The 20,379-nt window shown below is 46.2% G+C and overlaps 1 protein-coding gene across 5 annotated transcripts in view; it reads left to right on the top strand.

The window, feature by feature from the left end:
• Mylk (myosin light chain kinase) overlaps positions 1-20,379 on the top strand; it is a 249,598-nt gene that overhangs the window by 111,706 nt on the left and 117,513 nt on the right. For all 5 annotated transcript variants that reach the window (XM_038344888.2, XM_038344886.2, XM_038344887.2 and 2 more), the window contains 4 exons: positions 3,601-3,808; positions 16,727-16,775; positions 17,460-17,619; positions 18,759-18,924. In XM_038344888.2, coding sequence (XP_038200816.1) covers positions 3,601-3,808; positions 16,727-16,775; positions 17,460-17,619; positions 18,759-18,924 — 583 coding nt within the window. The remainder of the gene's footprint in view (positions 1-3,600; positions 3,809-16,726; positions 16,776-17,459; positions 17,620-18,758; positions 18,925-20,379) is intronic.

The raw sequence follows: 20,379 nt of genomic DNA, 5'->3' as shown, positions 1-20,379 counted from the left end.
ACTGTAGCTTTTTAACTGAAAGCCATGCATGCACCCCCAAGAATGTGAACCAAGATTTCCCATCTTCCCTACCTGGGCTCCAACATAGAGGACAGGCATTAATAAAAGGGACGTCCTGAAACTGAACAGTTTTGACTGATGTTAGGGGTGTGCTGAGCTTCCTTCACAGCGGCAGGACCTGTATTCTTTCACATTTGCAGATCAGACCTCGAAACTGAGCAAGGTCACAAAGTCCCTGCCTTTGCCCTAGATCCAGGAACTATGGAAGTCTTGTTTGCACACTTAGACTGTCTTATGAAATCATGCCAGTTTCAGCATATTTAGGAATCTTCGAATAATTATTTTAATACAGCATTTCAGAGGTAACTCTGGAACAAGACAATGAGGAGAAAAGAGGAATGGGTCAAGGGATCATGTCCCTGAGGTCTGGAATGCTCTCAGTGTTCCCAGTTAATCATTTATGCCCCCAGCGGCCTGCTGCAGGGGGCCAGCGTGCACACTGTTGGAATGCTTGGAAGCTTTAGGTGCTGTTAATGATTTATCTGCTCCTGGTTGCAGAGCTGAGCCCCTATGCTCTGAAGTCGACAGGCCCCTGGGATGATCTTCAGGAGAGTGGGCTAGCCCTACCTAACAGACTTCGGGAGAAGACAACCGTAGCTTGTAATCCGCGTGTGACCAGTCTCCCCAGGGCCTCATTGCTTGCTCTCTGAAAACACAGGAGACTGTTTTATTAGGATACTTGCTGTTGGAATGTTCCTTCGTATGAGTGCTTGTGACGAGATCATCATATGATGATGATTTTATATGGGATCACAATGCGGGCCACCTTCAAACACACATAGTGGTTATTTGTGTAGTTCTTCTAGTTCAACAAGTGAATGAGTGACTATAATCCATTAGAGATACATGAATATAAGGGGCACATTTATATTTTCTTCTGTTTAACAAAGACTAAGTGTGTGACATTTGCAGAAATATTGCAGGTAGACAGTTAACTAAAAGGAAAAGGAGGGATTCCCATAACCTGAGTTGCAGAGACCTGCACTGTCTCCTTTGGCTTCAAATAGCAGTGGTGAGGGTTCATATACCCAGGTGGGTGTGGTCACTGTCACATCTAAAGTGGGAAATAGCAGTGGTGAGGGTTCATATACCCAGGTGGATGTGGTCACTGTCACATCTAAAGTGGGAAATAGCTGTGGTGAGACCATGACAGCCTCAGGCATTGCTGACAAGTTTTGAAGGAGACAACTTAAAAACTGAAGCATTTCCTCGTGGGTCATCTATCTCTGTCAAGAGGATAATTTAGATTTTTATAGGAAGGAGCTCTATGTTTGTGGGAATTGCAAATAAGATGAATAATACTGATTTGGGGGTTGGGTCCGTCCTTCCTTCTTTCCTTCCTCCCTTCCTCCCTCCCTCCCTCCCTTCCTTCTTTCTTTCCTTTCTTCCTTTTTTCCTTTTTTCTTTCCATTAAAGCCTGACTCTGTATCAGCCGGGCTGGAGATGCAAGTCATATAAGATTTATAAACTCCTGCTAAAGGGATGATTATATGAATTAATCAAAGAAGGATTGTTAGCTTTGGACTTTTTAACTGGGAGTCAATGCTTCCTTAGGAACAAAAATCCATATCCTAGACATTCGGGTTTGGCTCTGAAGATGGTGGGAACGGAGGAACTCAGGAAAGTTAGCCTAGTGAAGCTGTGAGGTTGGGGTGAATCCCCAGCATCAAAAAAAAAAAAAAAAGACAGCTATCATTGCTGCAACAGAGCTCTGCCTCTTTAGCACACTTAGGGAAGGAACTGTGTGTGGGTGCCTAGGAGCTAGCAGATGTTACCCCTCATGCCCATATAGCATCACTACCTGACCTTGCGAGGAAGTGGGGAAGCTACAGAATGGGGGGTGGGGAAGGGTCATACTGCAAATTTTGGTTCCGTTTCACCTGCAGCCATTCTTCTTGCCTGGAATGACTGGATGGATAAAAAATGTCCCTACAATGTTTGTGGCAAGAGCAACTTCCTTCCCAGGGGCCTTCCATGCGGTCTCTGCACATTCCCACTGCAGAGTTGCCCAGTTCTAGGTCCTCGCTGAGCAGGGTGAACTGGGCAGCACTGCTCCTCTGAAGATAAGTCCAACCTGAGGGATTCGTTGCATTTCTGGTGTTGAAGGGCACTTAACGGAACTTTCTTGTCTGGAACTCAGTAATTTTTCAAAATATTTATTCTCTCTCTCTCCCTCTCTCTCTCTCTCTCTCTCTCTCTTTCTCTCTCTCTCTCTCTCTCTCTCTCGGTGTGTGTGTATGAGAGAGAGAGAGAAAGAGAGAGAGAGAGGGAAAGAGAGAGAATAAATATTTCTCTGTGTGTGTGTGTGTGTATGAGAGAGAGAGAAAGACAGACAGACAGAGAGAGAGAGAGAGAGAGAGAGAGAGAGAGAGAGAGAGAGAGAGAGAGAGAGAGAGGCATGTGTGAGTGCAGGTTCCTGAGGAGTCAAGAAGGGGGCCTCGGATGCCCTGAAGCTGGAGCTCCAGGTGACTGTGAGCTTTCTGACATAGGCGAGACCTCCTCACCAAATCTGTGTCATCTGCAAGAGCAACACATGCTTCTAACTGCCGAGCCTTCTTTCTAACCCCTCAAAGATAATTCTTAGATGGGAGTTTATCTCCTCATTTCTCCCGGTTTTGAGAGTTGTGCTTTCTGAATAAGGGACTCTGAGGCTTGGGTGAGTCAGGTACTTGGGAAAGCAGTGACCACGTAGCACTCACAGACGGTCGTAACTGTTGCCAGAGGCAGAGAGCTGGTGCAGGACCATCCTGAGACTGCCAAGGGAGGTGTGTGTAGGGCTGTCTTTCCCAGTAGTGTGGTGAGATTTCATTTATATTTTAATAAATAAAGCTTGCCTGGAGGTCAGTACAAAACAACCACACTAGTCAGCCATACAGGCCAGGCGGTGGTGGTGCACGCCTTTAATCCAAGCATGAAAGAGAACTATAAGACAGGATGAGACAGGAATTGCTCTCTTTCAGTTTGAAGGTTTCATGGAGGAAAGAGCTCTCTAGTGGCTTTGCTTTCTCTGATCTTCAGGTTGAACCCCAGCCCCAACATCTGTCTCTAGGTTTTTATTATTCGTGTTATACAGTAACTACAAGAAACTGCAGAGAGAAACAGGTTGGAATTCATCTTAATGATTTATTGCCAAGATATAAAATATATGACTTTCCCAGCATGCACTCAATATATTTTAATATTGAGGGTTTTGGTGTTTTGTGGGGTTTTTGTTTGTTGTTTTGGATAGAGAGGGATTCATATAGGGTCTTACACAGCCCAGGGTTGAACTTGCTGTGGCGGTGGGGATCACCTTGAATTCATCCAGCTCTTCCTGCATCTCCCTCCCAAGTGCTGCAGTTACAAGTGTGTCACAGTGCTCAAACTACTGAGATCTTTCTTTTATTTCTTCTCTCTTTCTCCCTCTCTCTCTCTCTCTTTCTTTTTTTGTACTGTTCTTGCAACCCAGCATATAATGCATATGAACCGTGAACTCTGAACTCTAGGACACCTGGTGAGCCTGTGTGAAACAGAAACCCTTACGTTTTCTTTTTCTTGTAGGTCCGGGGCTACCCAGAGCCACAGGTGACATGGCACAGAAATGGGCAAACCATCACCCATGGGGGCCGCTGCCTGCTGGACTATGGAGTACGGGGGACTTTCAGTCTTGTAATTCACCCTGTCCGTGAGGAGGACAGCGGAAAGTATACTTGTGAAGCCAGAAATGGCAGTGGTGCCCGCCAGGTGACAGTGGAGCTGACCGTGGAAGGTGAGTCGCAGGTGGGAGCTGAGCTGCCAGTTCCTGGGTCTGCTGCTGCCTTCTGCCCTCTCTCACAGATGGAAGGACTTATAGGAGAGGATACACACACTGTGGGGCTTGGGACTCATGTCTAGGCTCACGTTCCAGCCTTGCCATGACTTACATCACACCAAGACTAAAGACAGGCTCTTAATGGTGACTTTCCAAAGGGACCCCTGATATGGCACTGGCTCATCTCCCACACTCCTCACCCATCACCTCACTGTGGCCAGGCCTCGCTCTCCTTTGACAAGACCTTGGGGATTTCACCTTGTTGCTTGCCCAAGCAAGAGCTCCTGCCCTGACTGAACTCATGTTCCTGAGGTCCCTGCTCAAAGCCCCCAACTTAGAGAGAACCCTCCTTAACCCCACCCCAGCCCCCCGACTCCAACTCTCCTTCCTGTCAACTGCCTCACAGTTTGTCTTTAAGGTTGGTTTGTCACCCTCTAAGCACCCATTACACAGCTCTGAGACTCGGAGTTGTTACCCTCTCTATGACTATTTTCTCAGCATCTGGAACATTCCCTGCACAGGTCAATTATCAAATGTTTGGGAATGAATGGACAGAATCTATTATTAGCATCACCACTGGAGAATAGTGCTCACCATAAAAATATATGTAACTCTTCTGGGCAGTGGTGCATGCCTTTAATTCCACCACTTGGGAGGCAGAGACAGGCGGATCTCTGTGAGTTCAAGGCCAGCCTGGCCTACAACAGCTAGTTCCAGGACATCCAGAGCTGTTAGACATAGAAACCTTATCTCGAACAACAACAACAAACATGTGTGTGTGTGTGTGTGTGTGTGTGTGTGTGTGTGTGTGTGTGTGTGTGTATGTTCTCTCTACGTCTGTGGTCAAAATTTTTACTAACTTAGAAGTATCTGGGAGAAGCATTTGACTATAAATAATACTGGGGTTTGTCACCACTGTCTTCCTGGCAGGCTGAAACTGCTCTACAGGGTTGAACATTCCATGTCAGGCCATTGGCAGATACTCAAGGCCTGATGTCTGGAAGGACAAAGGGGTCTGCCAGCCCCTCAAATGTAAGACCTGCTTTCCTGGATCCTGTCTGGAAGCTGGTAAATCACACAGCCAAACTTGCTTTTCCTGTGCTCAGAAGATTGTTCTCCCAACCTCATTTGCAGGAGATGCTATGTGTGAGCAATTCAGATAAATTGTGAAGGGAGCTTTGGAAGGTTCTAGAAGGGATGATGTGCACCTGGGCTAGTGGCCACTCTTCGACTTCTCTGCCTTGTTTCCCCATGCAGTTTCAGGGTGCATGAGTTCCACAGAGTGGAGTATGCATAGTTTGGACGATTTCCTTAAATTCTCTAACTCGGTCATTTTAATGACCTTCAAGTGTCTGAGGCAGGGGCATTCCAGACAGGAAGTGGCTCCTAGTCAGAGTCTCAGGATAAACTTGTCAAAAGCCATTTTGTTGCTGTTCTATCCCCTATACTAACTGATCACAAAGTCTAAACTTGGAAATCAAGGCTCCCCGAACAAATCTTCCCACATTCCCTTTGCTGGCTTCCTGTTTGGAGCTGAGCGAGGCACAGTGCTGAGCTATGAGTCACACACAGTCCAAAGTCCCGATCCCAGCTTGTGCCAATCTAATGTGTGACTTGAAACCTCTGGACCTCGGCTTCTGCAGAAAATGGATGTGAATTCCAAGTGTTGCAGCCTGGGTTAGCCCTTATTTTCTGTGATCCATATTAAGGAAGACTGGGGTATGTTAGGAATGCAGGGAAATGATATGAAACCAAAAAAATCAGTTGTGGTGGCACACGCCTTTAATCTCAGCACTCTGGAGGCAGATACCGGTAGATCTCCAAGTTCAAAGCTAGACTGGTCTACATAAAACTGAGATAATTTGTGAACCTTCTTGGTTTTTACCATTCAGGAAGTTGGATCTGGTGGCTCACCCCAGCAGGAACAAATTTCAGGTTGTGATAGGAGAAGAGAGGCAAGGAGGCGGGACAGTCATAGTAGAGCAAGGCTAGGCTCACAGTCTGGACTCTACACCTTCTCTTTGGCTGGGTTTTAACAGCATAGATTGACCCAGGCATATAAGATGTATCATGCTTTTAACTCTAAAGGGAAAATGGTCTTATGGCTGCCGTCTCTCTGTGTGAACAGATCTGGGGGCATCCCACTTCCATATCAGAAGCCTGTTTGAGGTGATGTGTTTGGGATACCTCAAGTCCTATAGGCTTAGAAGCATTTACTCATCGCTTCCGGCCGTGAAAAACTGTCAACCCTGCCAGGCAAGTGTCTACCTTCACAAAGTGACTCCAGCAGCCACCACCCCACCCCTCCACCCCACCCCTGCTGCCTCTGACCTCCTCTGCAACTTCTGTTCTTCCCTGAACAGAGCAGAGACCCTGAATCAAAAGTTTGACTGACTTTTAACCTTTGGTGGCCGTATAGGAGGCAGTGTTGCTCAGTGAGCAGAAAGCCAAATGCCTTGGTTGAGTTTAAGCTGTACTGATTTCTACCTATGAGCAAATGGACCTTTCTGAGCCGTGTTTCTTTCCCTTTATGGTGGAGGGCATCACATAGAGTGGTGTATGGATCAGTGCAGACCCTCACCATTAGGAAGTGGTGCCCAGTGATTACCCAAGCTGCTCCTAACATCTTTAGAATACTTACAGAGGAAAGTCTGTAAAAAAGAAAGCTTCCCTGCCTGACTTCCAGTTTGGCGATTAGAGCCAAGGAGCATGAGAACAGATGCCTAGGACAGGATTGCACAGTTACCCAGGTGTCTAGGACAGGATTTCACAGTTACCCAGGTGCCTAGGACAGGATTGCACAGTTACCCAGGTGTCTAGGACAGGATTGCACAGTTACCAAGATGTCTAGGACAGGATTGCACAGTTACCCAGGTGCCTAGGACAGGATTGCACAGTTACCCAGGTGCCTAGGACAGGATTGCACAGTTACCCAGGTGCCTAGGACAGGATTGCACAGTTACCCAGGTGCCTAGGACAGGATTGCACAGTTACCCAGGTGTCTAGGGTCAGGACTACACAGTCACTCAGGTGTCTAGGACAGGACCACACAGTTGCCCAGATATCTAGAGACTGGACCACCCAGTTACTCAGGTGTCTAGGACAGGACCACACAGTTACCTAGGTGCCTAGGGACTGGACTACACAGTCACTCCAGTGTCGAAGACAGGAACAGACAGTTACCCAGGTGTCTAGGACAGGATTGCACAGTTACCCAGGTGTCTAGTAGGGTCAGGAACACACAGTTACCTAGGTATCTAGGGACTGGACCACACAGTTACCCATGTGTCTACGACAGGACCAGACAGTTACCCAGGTGTCTAGGGCAGGGCCACACAGTTATCCAGGTGCCTCGCAGGGGAAGCAGCCATGCTCTGAACGCCTCTAGGTCGTTGAGGTTGAGGACAGAACAAAAACACTTATCCCGAGGAAGCTTCTCCCTGGTACAGGGGCTGCAGGCCTATTCTCCAATCTCTGTCCAACATGAGCGATACATGTCACCTCTGGTTTGCTGGTGTCACATTTTAAAAATTAGGTGAAATCAATTTTAATAAACATTTTATTTAGCTCAGTATACCCAAAATACTATTATTTCAGAGTACACTCGGCATAAGCATGAGTATCCCCTACATATGATGAAGAGCAATGTGGTCTTTTGCTCAGAAGGCCTTTGAAATTTGAGGACCCAGAGAGTCTCTTTGATAGCGGGTTGCCTCTCAGGCTGTATGCTTAGGAGCCCAGTCTGGTTAAATTGCAGGCCCAGAAGAGATACAGACTTGTCAGTGTGACAGGATGGGTTAGTGCAAATGTACACACTCAGGCCTCTCTGGGGACTCTCGTCATATACCCATGTTGATAATTCGGCCACCACCAGGTGTCACCCTTTTGCTGCCCACAGACCTCACTAGGAGGACATCAACTCACATTGTCAGGCATAGTGGTGCATTCCTGTTCAAAGCCAGGCTGTGGGACACTAAGGATTATTATTATTATTATTATTATTATTATTATTATTATTATTATTATTATTATTTTCAAGGCTAGCCTGGGCTACCTATCAAGATTCTATCCCCAAAACATAAATCATCTGTGGTGCTTCAGGAAATATCAGCGGGCCTGGCCTGCTGGCCATCCGCTCCCTCTTTCCCTCCTCCCTGACCCCTAGCGGTACTGAGACCGCTGCCCAGCTCTCTGCATATCGATGAAACTGCTGTCCTGTGGATCACAGCACCTGACCATGAGAGAGGAACAGAAGGCCATTCTGAAGACCACCTAGAATGTCAGGCAGAAGGGGGAGTGGTCCTTTGTCACAGAAGTTCAGGAGGTTGCCCTGCTGAGCTTTGGCCCAGCTCCTGGGCACCGCACTCTTGGGTGGTTTTGAGTGTATGGTGACTGCTTCTCTTTTTGAGCAACCATCCACTTCAGGGAACTGCCAGACCACTTTTTGCCTCACATTGGATTGGGCTCATGACACTGGATATTTTACATGACAGAGTTTTAATACTCTTACATTGTTCCTGTAAAATGTCTGCTGTGTTTTCTCCCCGCCACCCCTAACTTTCCCTCCCTTCCGAAAGGTCTATTTATATATTTCTCAATTATACCCTTTATAAACACGGTTTAATCTATCAGACTCCCCAGTGAAATTTCTTTTTTTAGGGGTATGTGCCCTATTTTTAAAATCCAGGCAGAATCCTGAGATGCTCCTGAACTTCTGTCCTTCCCTCTCTCATCAAAGAACACTGTGGATGTGCTACAGTGAGGGCGTTGCTTTCTGCTTCGGTGATCTGTTTCCTAGGAGGTAGTTATGTCTTGAGACCGTCTTGTCAGAAACCGCACTGGATACACAGAAGAATCCAGCGACAATGTGCTTGTTCTCACCCTCTTCTTGAAGATGGACTCCTAAATCCCCTTCGCCCTGGTTTCTCTCCCTGGTTCATTTCATCTTCCTTGGCCGTTCTTTCTTCTTCCCTCCAGAATACACCCTCCATTCCACCCCTTGAATCTTCCCGTGTCACTTCCATTTTTTTAAGCTCTATTTATTTTTGAGTGCAGTGGTCACAGAAGCCCGAGGAGCACCCGGATCAGTTCCCTAGAGCTGGAGTTACAGATTCTGAGCCACCGGTGTGGGCACTGGGAAACTGCAAGAACAGAATGTGTGATCTTAGCCCCCGAGGTATTTCCTCCATCCCAGCGCTTCCTTTATTCTCCCCGTCGCCTGGCCCTCCACCTCTTCCCCACCTCTAACCTTGGCCTTCACCGGATTCAGGTTTTTCCCAGTTGCTCATAGTCCTATTTTCTCTTTTATCACTATATTTTGTTGAAAATTCAGACTTTGTACTGGGGCACAAGGAGCAAGAGGACTCCCCTCAAGACACCGGCTTACTTAATAATGCGTGGTTGTTTTAAACGGGAATTTTATTAGCTTGGTTACAGGATGCCTTCCAGGTCGTCCAGCAATGACTCTCTCATGCTGAAAAGGAAAGGCTGAGAATCCAATAGCTGTTCAGTCCATGAGTTCAACAGTCTCAGTCTGCTGCTGGAGTCCCTGCGGGATTTCAAGGGCTGCTGGTCTTCCATCTCTGGTGGAATCCCCAAGAAGTCGGTTCTCATACCGGCAAAGAATGCTGCAGCAACAGAACAGAGAACTTTCCCGGGAGAGTGGGGGCAAGCAGGCAAAAGCAAAGTTTCCTTCTTCCATGTGCTCTTATCTGGGCTGCCGCTAGAAGATACACCCAGATTTAGGATGTACTTCCTGTTTCAATAATCTAATTAAGAAGTCCCTCGCAGGGAAGGATTCCCCAGCAGTTTAGTTTTGGTTGTTCCAAGCTGCAGTCGCATTGATAACCAAGATTAGTTGTCACAATTTCCTTCTTTTTTTAAGTGTTTTATTAGTTTTTGGTAGACCATCGTCTTTCAAGACCCTCTCCCACCCCTACCCCAAAATGAGTTGCCGATTGCTGCAATGAATTACTCTAGGCATCTGCTTAAAATACCCTTCCCACAACCTTCCTCAAGACCCAGCAATACCACTTTTGGGTATATACCCAAAGGATACTCAATGGTACCACAAGGACATGTGCTCAATTATGTTCATAGCAGCATTGTTTGTCATAGCTAGAACCTGGAAACAACCTAAATGCCACTTGACCGAAGAATGGATAAGGAAAATGTGGTACATTTACACAGTGGAGTACTACACAGCAGAAAAAATAATGACATCTTGAAATTTTCAGGCAAATGGATGGAACTAGAAAACATCATTTTGAGTGAGGTAACCCAAACCCAGAAAGATAAATATCATATTTTCTCACTCATAAGTGGTTTTTAAATATAAAGCAAAGAAAACCAGCCTACAAATCACAATCCCAGAGAACCTAGACAACAATGAGGACCCTAAAAGAGATATACATGGATCTAATGTACATGGGAAGTAGAAAAAGATATGATCTCCTGAGTAAATTGGTATCATGGGGACAATGGGAAATGGTTGAAGGGGAGGGGAGGGAGAGAGGAAGGGAGAGAAGCAAAGAAAAAATGTATAGCTCAATAAAATCAATTAAAAAATAACTGAGGAAAAAATACCCTTCTCATGTGCTGTCTTTGCCAGTGGATGGCCCCCAACTTGACACCTGTGCAGGGGTTGGTTATAAAATGGTTAAAGCTATATCACACCAAAAGGGTAGTGCCTCAGATTGGGTAGACATCTTTGATGACTTTCTGGTGGGGTGGTTACATTAGCTCTTAATGACTTGATTGTGCAAGAGAATGCCTATCCCATTTGGAATGTCATAGTAGGATAGGAAACTGTAGAGAAAGAGGATTCTCAGAGGGTGTCTTGGTCTCTCAACAGTGACTCCAAAGGAAATAAGTTAGTTTCTATCTGCTCAGTATCTACACTCTCAGAGCAACTGTGGACGAGAGTTAGGAAATCACTTGCTGGAACTGGAGAGATGGCTCAGTGGTTGAGACCACTGGCCACCCTTCCAGCAGACCAGGGACTGATTTCCAGGATCACAACTGTCTACAACTCCAGTTCTGAGGGTAAGGGGTCAGACACACTCTTCTGGCCCGCTAGGACATTGCTCACACAGGCATGCATGCAGGCCAAAACACCCATACACATAAAATAATAATAATCTAACATTTTTTTGTTTAAAGAAATCGCTATTTAGCTAGTCCTACTTCCAGTACAAAACTCCATGTAACTCCTCCTTGAACACCTTATCCATCCATAAACGGCCAGGAAACAGTTTTTCTCCTGAGAGATGTGTATTTTATTCCAATCCCTTGAGGAAGAGTTGTTCAGTGTTCTCATTTCTTGGAGCCTCAAACACGACTCTTAAATGTCTGGCCCCGTAGGTGAACTTTGGCCTCCATAGAGGCATGTGCCCACTACTGACAACATGCAGTGTGTATGTTCCAGCAAGAATGGAGCGCAACAAGGAAGACTGAGGAATGACAGTTGGGTAGAGAAAAACCCAGTTTATACCACAGCAGGAATCCCCGGCAGAGGTATTTAATTTTATAGTTGAGACATTCATGGAACCATGAAGACTGTTGACACCAACAGGTTACAATCCGTATCTTCTGAGAAAGTAGGGCAACCAGGCAACCTCAGCCATTCCCAAATACTCCCTATCCTTACATCAGGTGTCACCAGGTCCTGCTGTATCACCTCCTACATAGTCTGTCGTTTTCATTCTCAGTGCCACCATCCAGGTCCTGTTTGCCATCGTGGTCACATACCTGTGGCTAAAATTCCCAGTGGCCTCCTTTTTCTCTTGTCCTCAACTCCAGTGTCCACACCACTACTTAAAATATCTATAAAATGCACGTCGGATTTTATCGTCACCTCTCTCTAATCCTTCTGTGATTGACTGTCAGCAAGGCCTTCCCTGTGGATGTGGTTTGGCTCTCATTAATGTCTCCAGCCCATAAACTTTCCAGTTCTTTCAAGGTGCCCGGAGCTCTCATGGAGAGTCCTGACCAGGCTGCTTCTCTTGGGAGCCAGTGAGGTCCTCTCCCAAGCACTCGGGCTTCCAGAGAAAGGCGGTATGCTTCAAAGAGAACTGAAGAGACCATCTTGCTGCAAAAATATCCACGAGGGACAATTCAGCACCCTCTAGTGTCACTCAACCCTGCTCCCCTTTTCTTAATGATCAAGCATGATCAGCCAGTTCATCGAATGCCAGCCACTTCTCCAGCACTAAAGCCACTGGCTCCAAGTTGGAACAGCACCACACCCCCTAGGGGAAAGGGTATGGCATTCACGAAGTCCCTTTCTCTTCCCAGTGGTCAGGGAAGCTTGTGGGTGTTTAGTGGGAAAGTTCCAAGAATACAGTATGTGTTTCATGGAAAGGACCTCCTTCTCTTCCTTACAATCTTGCTAGAACAATACTCCAGAAACATTTAAGCCAGGGGTTCTGTAGCCCTTAAAGCACCCAGGATTTCCTAAGTTGTGAAAACTAGCTAAATAATTTAAGAAATGACCAGTATGTAAAGAGAAGTCTCAAATTTATAGCCTAATAATTATTGCAATATTTATTTTTTGCACATTTTTTTACTGAGTGAAATATAGCAATGTACACATGTGTATTCAAGCATTATACTGATATGTGCTTACATGCATCGCATGTAAACCAGAGGAGACCTGAGACTCGGCAGAACTGGAACGCAGTAGTATTAAATCAAGGAGACAGGTGTACTTATGTCTCCTTAGATTTTCTGTCTTCTCACCTGTCTTTAGAAGTTGGGGGTACTGCAACCGATTTGTGCTTTGAAAGGGAGCACAGTGACGTTAGTTTGGAGTCACAGCTGTAGCATTTGTCACTTTTCCTTTCTTCACGTCCCTCTTTGAGGATGTGCTGCAAGGCATGGTGGGAGTTTAAGACATAGATACGGCTTCTACAGTAACCTTTTACTACCTGATTCTGTGGCATAAAGCAGAATTGTTTCGACATCACGCTTGGGGTCTTTTTTCTCTTTTCTCTATATAGTCATCCTTAACTCACCTTACTATGTTACCTCTTAAGCCATTATTATTATTATTATTATTATTATTATTATTATTATTATTGCTGTTGTTGTTTTCAGAACAGAGTTTCTCTGTCCTGGAACTCGCTCTGTAGAGCAGGCTGGCCTTGAACTCACAGAGATCTGTCTGCCTCTGAGTGCTGGGATTAAAGGCTTGCCTCATTGCTGCCTGACCTTTTAAGGCTATTTATAATATATTTATAATATATATATGGCTGCTCTTTTATTCTAAAACAGTTTTATTCTCATATCCACATCACTCCTCCTTTTCCTGTACTGCTTAATGGTATGAGTTTTGCTCATTCATTTTTAAAATCCAAGCATACTTTACAAGTTCTGCAAACATCTGATGACCTCATTATCCTCCAACCTGATCCAGCAGAACAATTACATACTCTGACACAGAGGATTGTGGTCTACTTTCTGTGTCACCTTGCTTTAATTAAGGCTTTACATGAGTTTCTGAAACCATATACACGGCCAATTAGCCGTGAACTTCAATTCAGGGTGGCCCAGGCATGACTAAATGCATGTTATGAAAGTGGGATTTGTTCTAATGGAGTGGAGAAGCACTATTTTAAGCCTTCCGTAAGAAACACTTAGAAGATTGCTAAGTAGGTTGGCTATTTCTGGTTCACCTGGAACAGGCGGGGTTTGTGCCTGTTGCCCTGACTTGATTATTAATCATGTATCTTGGTTGGAGGGGGTCCTGTTTGAGTGACAGATGGTGTTGCCACACACTCGGGAGCGTTCCTCCTTCTTATTGTCTTGACCACACTCTTTGCTTTTAGATCAAGGTGTTCTGTTTCTGTCCAGTCTTCTTACATCTTTTGATGAGAAGCACCAGGTTTGCTCTTAGCCCTTCCTCTGTTGAACTTTTTGCTCCTAAGGCCTACCAGCATTCCCATGATCTGGAAAACTCTGAGATGAATGTTAAAATCCTCGGTGTCTTGGTCTCTCCCTCGCAAACTGTTCCAGTCCCCACCAATTCTCTTAGTTTGCTCCTCCATTCTGGCATTCTACCTTAATCTCCTTTCCGCTTGTTTTTCCATCATGGTCTTACTATTCCGCCAGCCTTTTATACTTTTGAGGAATGAGCTTCGCCTTAGCTGACTGTTTACAACTGGACTCTCCCCCACCCCCATAGTTATCTTAGCCCAGATCATCTCTCTCGTGTAGTAAGCTCTCTGGTACTGACATGAGCATTCCTCAGATCCACTTTTGGGTGACCTGTGGGTGCATTGGCCTTGAATCACACTGTAAATTGCCCTTGCTCTGACAGAGAGACCCCTGTAAACATTTGCTAGTCTATGGGAAAATGTCAGATTTTTTTACTTTTTTAAAAAAGGAATTACAGCCTTCAGATTAAGATGTTTAACTTTTAAGATTTTTTTTAAGTTCTCAATCAATTTCTTTTATTGTGGTATAAAAACATGTAATATTTACGTTTTTCGCCATTTTATCAAAGTGTGCCCTGAGGTGATCATCCGTACACTCCCAGCTTGCACACTGTGCCTGAGGCGATCATCAGTACACTCCCAGCTTGCACACTGTGTCCTAAGATGATCATCAGTACACTCCCAGCTTGCACAGCTACTACCACTACCTAGTTCTCGAACTTTATTATTATCACAAATGGATATCCATAGCCGCTAATTTCTCTCCTCCTTGTGGCTCTGATCCCTGCCGACCACTCTCTTTTCCCTGTGAATTTGCCTGTTCAGAACAACTTTTAGAAATGAAGCTGTAAAATAAGGGCCCTTTGTGATAAGCTTCCTTCACTTCACATTTTTCAAGGCTCATTCATACTCTAGTGTGTCAGTACTTCATCCCATTTTATGTCTGAGTAATATTTCATTGCATGAATAAACTACGCTTTGTTTATCCAGATACAGGTCAAATGGGTAGCACTGATAAGTGCGGTAAATGGTGTGTGGTGTGAATCTCAGCAGCCTGGCAGGTGGATGCTGTTGTATGGAGCATGTGCAAGATGCTTTGACACCATGTTTGGATGCCAGAGTACATTTTCTCTTTTTTCTGGGGAGGGAGTGACTACATTGTGTTTCTCTTTTGTAACTATATATATTTATCATTTTTTTTAAAATGGAGCTATTATTACTGAATAAGCAGAATATGGTTAAAAGTTTTGAGCACCCCGCCGCCCCCAAACAGCTGCTGTTGATAATGCGTATCTGTTTGTACTTCTTCCAACGGCATGGAAGGGCCCAGCATCTTAACTGTACATGTCAGTTGGGTCCTTTCAAATCTCGTCTCTGCTTTGATCAGCTTAAAGTTTCTTTTAACCTTGACTAGAGGATGTGATGACAGACTCTGCTCGCTCTGTGATCATACTGAGTGAAAATGCATCCACAGTGATCACTGATGCATGGCGTCACAGCTTGCATGTGATGCAAGTGTTTGTGGTTAATCCCATCTCACTGATGCGCTGCTGAAGTCTCTCTGGGGAAATGGTCACTGTGACCTTTAGCCTTTACCCTTGAGTTCATTCCTGGGCCACCATGTAAATGAAATAGGTGAGAGAGTATGAAGAAATCCACCATTTTCCAATAACCGCCCTATATGTTCCCCATTGCAGACACTTGCTCCTATGAGAAAGACTGAGCCTTCCATGTGGGGCCTAGGGAGGCTTTTATACGTGTTCACAGCTTGTGGTGGAAAGAGAATAAGTTCCAGCGTGATGGCTATCTCAAAAGTGTGCAGTTCCCCCCTCCTCCTCCTACTAACTCAAAAACAACACCATTGTGCAATCGTTACTGCGAACTTATTTCCTGTCCACTTTATATATTACGTCCCCAGCTGCAGCAGCTGGCTAAGGGCATCCCACCTTGTCTCTCTTGGTTTGCTGTTTAACTGTTTCCTGCCTGGTACGTCAGCAGCTCACCCAGGCTCAGTGGCACTGGCTATATTAACTTCTCCCCTAGAACTGGTGGTACACAGGATAATCGTACCTTGCCAAGGACTGGCAGAGCTGTGTGGGGCAGTAGTGCTGATTGAGGGGAGGTGTGGCTCCATGGTGGCTCAGCCCTGCTCCATTTCTGCTTGTTGCTATTTGCTCAGCCCTCTGTGGAAGAGTGGAGTCTTCATCAGATGCATCAAGGATAGATATAATAAGAGATGTCCACGGGCATCTCCTTCCCTCACTTAAACCAGGCTATGTTCTGGAATGGTGCTGGATCTCTACAGGTAACTCTAACAGTAGAGAGTCCATAACAATACCTCACAGCTCAGCAAAGAGGTAAGTATTCCAGAATTTGGGAGAGCTGATGAATTCCTGAACTATTCTAGGGTGTGATTTTTACACATATGGCTTCTCTGATTTCATTTTTCTTACCCATTGAAAACATACAGGAAGAGGGCTGGGGAAATGGCACAGCAGGTAAGAGCAATGACTGTCCTTACAGAGGACCCAGGTTCAGTTCCCAGCACCTACATGGTGGCTCACAACCATCTGTAACTCCAGTTCCACCCTCATCTGGCTTCCCCAGGCACCAGGCATGTACCTAGTGTGAACATGTGTGCACACAGCAAGCTCTCATACATACAAAATAACAACAAATAAATTTTAAAAAATTTAAAATACTGAAGAAAAGTGTATGACCAAATTCATTTAATTATTACAAGGGGTCCATGTTCCAGTGTTTGTGAAGGGCTAACCTGAGGCTCTCAGTGAGTCAGCTCGTGCTCATCCAGGTTGACTGTCCCAGTGTCACTACCATCCTTGCCCAGCTTCTCCCATTGTTGAATCTGCATGACTCATCACCAACACTGGATGCAACCTGGCCCTGACTCCTTAGCCTTCTCTCTGTTTGTTACTTGCAGGGAATTTTATGAAGAAGCCTGGTCAGCCTGTTGTTCCCAAAACCTCAGGGTAAGTTCTGAAATGTTCAAGCCGGAGTAAGGGTTGGGTTGTTTTTTCCTGCTGACTTGGCTGACAGAGGTCTAGTGCAGAAGTCTTGTGTGTCCTAGTGGGACATTGGATGTCATTCTGACCCAGCAGTGAGTAGCGCCTTTGGCCCAGCTGCCGAATACTAAGGAAGTGGAAGACTATGTCTATGGCCTTCAGAGGATTCTAACAATCGAGATAGTAATGGATACGAAATTCAGATGAGTAAACTCAGAAGAAGCATTAATAATAGCCGCCATCACAGACAAGTCCCAGGTCTCAGTGGCTCACCCAACCTTATTGCTCAACAAAGGGACGTTCAGCGCAGGTGTTCTTGAACAAACTAGAGCCCTCACGTTCTCTGTGAGGAGCTGCTTCTGTTGTGCAGCTCTGTCTCCTGGAGCTTCTGCACCTAGACAGAACGCTGGGCCCAGGCAGAGCAACCTCAGCAGAACTCGGGTGTGAGGGAGACTAGTAGATGCCACACGGCTGCCTTTCCATGTGGTGGAGGTGACATATCCTAGTGCCACCGATTACATTTGAGGCACAGAGTTGGGGAAATAACCCTTGAATGGTTTCTGGCCACAATTTTAACAACTTAGGAAGGAGGGGAAGAATCGAATTGCTACCCTAAGTCTGGATTTTCTGCTGATTTCTTTCTGGGGACAGATTTTCGTCCCCAGCAGGGGAGACTCGTCCTAGCATCTGGGGCGAGTGCCCACCAAAGTTTGCCACGAAGTTGGGCCGAGCTGTGGTCAAAGAAGGGCAGATGGGGCGATTCTCCTGCAAGGTCACTGGCCGGCCTCCACCACAGGTCACCTGGCTCAAGGTAACGTTTTGTCTGCCCAGACTCTGACCCTGGCCAAGAAGTCAGAGATCTTAAAACTCTGAGACTAGTGGGAATCTGGCTTTCTGGTTGGTTCTTTTTGTTTCAGTCCCAGGTCTCCCCAAAGCTCTTGGTAGGTGTGATAGGGACACTTCTATTTCATTGCTCCCCTGCTGTTACTTGATCCTCTTATACTCCCACTCACAAAACAGCATAAAGCCATTGTGTAAAGACAGACCAGGCATCTCAAGAGAGAGAATGTGAATTGGGGGGTGGTTTTCAGGCAACAGCTCTACGGTTCACCATGCTAGACAAGTCCCCTAACTCTTGGAACCCGGTCTCCTTATCTTTGATGTCGGAATAATGCCTCAATGAGCTAGTGGCACTAGCTAACTTCCATTTGGAAGTGCTTTACCAAGCGTTCAGAACTGGGCCAAGTGAACGAGAGGCAGAGGAGCTAGTGGTGCCAGGTGCTGAGAAAGATGGGGACGGAGCAGGACCTTAAGAGATGTCGGGAGCAGGTGGGGTCAAGGACAGAGAGAGAATAGATTTTTTTCCAGAGAAGGAAATCTTGAGTGGAATGAGTGACAGGACTCCTTTTACCTACATCTCGGTTCTTCCGAACTCGTCCTCAGAAAGAAAGGGCGGCGAAGACAAGCTGAAGTGGGACCATATAGAAAGCCTTCCATATCTGCTCCTTCAGAGAAACCTAGGTCTTTTGAGGCTGTTTCCACACTTTGGCTCCAAGCCCGAGTGCTCAAGTAGGTGTTGGCTTAGTTGTCTTTTCTGTTGCTGTGTTAAACACCGTGACCAAAAGCAAGGTGAAGATTTTATTTGACTTCGGCTTCCACGTCCCCAAAAGAAGTCAGTGCAGGAACCTGGAGACAGGAGCTGAGGCATAAGTCATTGCAGAACGCTGATAACTGCCTTGCTCTTTCTAGCTTGTTTAGTTCGGTGTATCATACACACCAGGACCACCTATCCCGGGGACAGCCTGACCCATGCATAGTGGGTGGGGCCCTTCCACACCAATCATCAATCAAGCCCTGGTGTCCACCCCGTAGGACTGGCGGGGAGGCAGGATAACTGGGTCAAAAAGAGAGCAGGCTCCTGTAACCAAGCTCCCCTCTTGCTACTTATAGGGAAATGTCCCATTGCAGCCAAGTGCCCGACTATCTATGTCAGAGAAGAATGGTATGCAGATCCTGGAGATCCATGAGGTCACTCAGGATGACCTGGGCACATACACGTGCATGGCGGTGAATGGGTCAGGGAAAGCCTCCATGGCAGCAGAGCTCTCCATCCCAGGTATTGGGCGGGTGGCTGATGCAGAGGGACCCTCCTACAGGAAGCTCTTCCTTATCTCTCTTGTGTGTATTCGTGTGACACACTTAGATAACTGTGCATCTTTAGAAGAAAAGGGATGAGCTAGCAGCACAGACCAGGCCCAGAGGAAGATGCTCTGAGCTGTCTATCTCCTTCATCTGTGTCCCGAACTAGGCCCTGCCCCTGTGTCTTCTGTCCTTTTCCTAACTCAGGTAGCTTTTTCATATCTCCGACTGTTGGGGAAAGAGGTGCTGCCGATGCTCTGCGTCATTCCTGCCTGAGCTCTAACCTGTCCATTGTATCCCTCAAATCAGATGTGTGTAAACTGGCGACGTGACCACTCCCTGTCATGCTTGAGGAGGATTTTGTTATGGCTGTTGGACGCTTAAAAGAAATCCCACACTAGCTCAGAATCGAGAAATCGATAGTCATTTATTAAGGGGTAAACTCACAAATCAGAATCCTCCACTTCACTGGTTCCACGCCATCCAAAAGAGCAGTCAGCAGGAACGGAGCGAGCGTGGGGAATGAGTGAGAAGGGGCGCATGCATGTTCGGCTTTCCCGTAAATAGTATAAGAGGCCATGCCCCAGTAGGTGGGTAAATACAAGCTGTAACACTTCCTACAGCAGGTTTTCATTGTAGATATGAGGGAGAATATGGCCCGAGACGTCTGGAAGAGTCTAGAGTGGAGAGAGAAAGTAGTAATCCGAGCATGAGCAGCAGACAAAACCAGGCCATGAGATGGGGAAAGTGAGAGAGGAAGAGAAGACAGAAGGAGCAAAGAAGACCAAGAGAGAGGACCAAGAGGGTGCATGGTCAAAACGGCAGGGTTGTATAGGAATGAGAAGCTAGGGGAAGGGAAGAACATGAGCTCCAGAGAGGTAGGATAGGGCCAGGGTGTGTGGCGGGGAGCTGAGAGGTGCTGAGTGAGCCTGGGGGCCAGTATGCACTTTGGTGTGCTAAATAGGCACCTGGTCCATTTATCTTGAGTTTCTTACACCTGACAAGATGCTCCCTCTACGTAACTTTTTCTACCCAGGATCCTCCTTAGCAGACTGGACTTGTCAGCAATAGCTCTCCTGCTTCGCTTTCATCCTCAGAGCCTGTCTGTTCTTCTGTGTCAGCCTCTCTGAATAGTCTGCTTATGGTTCTCTTGTTTTTCCCAAGTTCAGCCTGGAAAAACCTGAGCGTGTGCATGGGGAGGAGTCTGGCAAAGCCCAGTGCTCACAGATCTCACTGGCCACTGAAATCAGAAGGGGAAGTGATTATCACCTTCCCCCTCCTTTCTTTCCCACTTCTGCCTATGAGTTTTCCCTTTTGTATCTCCTTCCTTTCCTGAGAAACTATGCCTTCTTGATCTATCAATCTCTCTGTCTATGTATGTATCTATCTATGTATCTATCTATCATCTACGTAACATCTCTTTATTTTGATT

Source organism: Arvicola amphibius, chromosome 10 (assembly GCF_903992535.2).
Source record: "Arvicola amphibius chromosome 10, mArvAmp1.2, whole genome shotgun sequence".
NCBI classification, from domain to species: Eukaryota; Metazoa; Chordata; class Mammalia; order Rodentia; family Cricetidae; genus Arvicola; species Arvicola amphibius.
The sequence above is the reverse complement of the archived record's forward strand: the minus strand, read 5'-3'. Positions and strand labels throughout refer to the sequence as shown.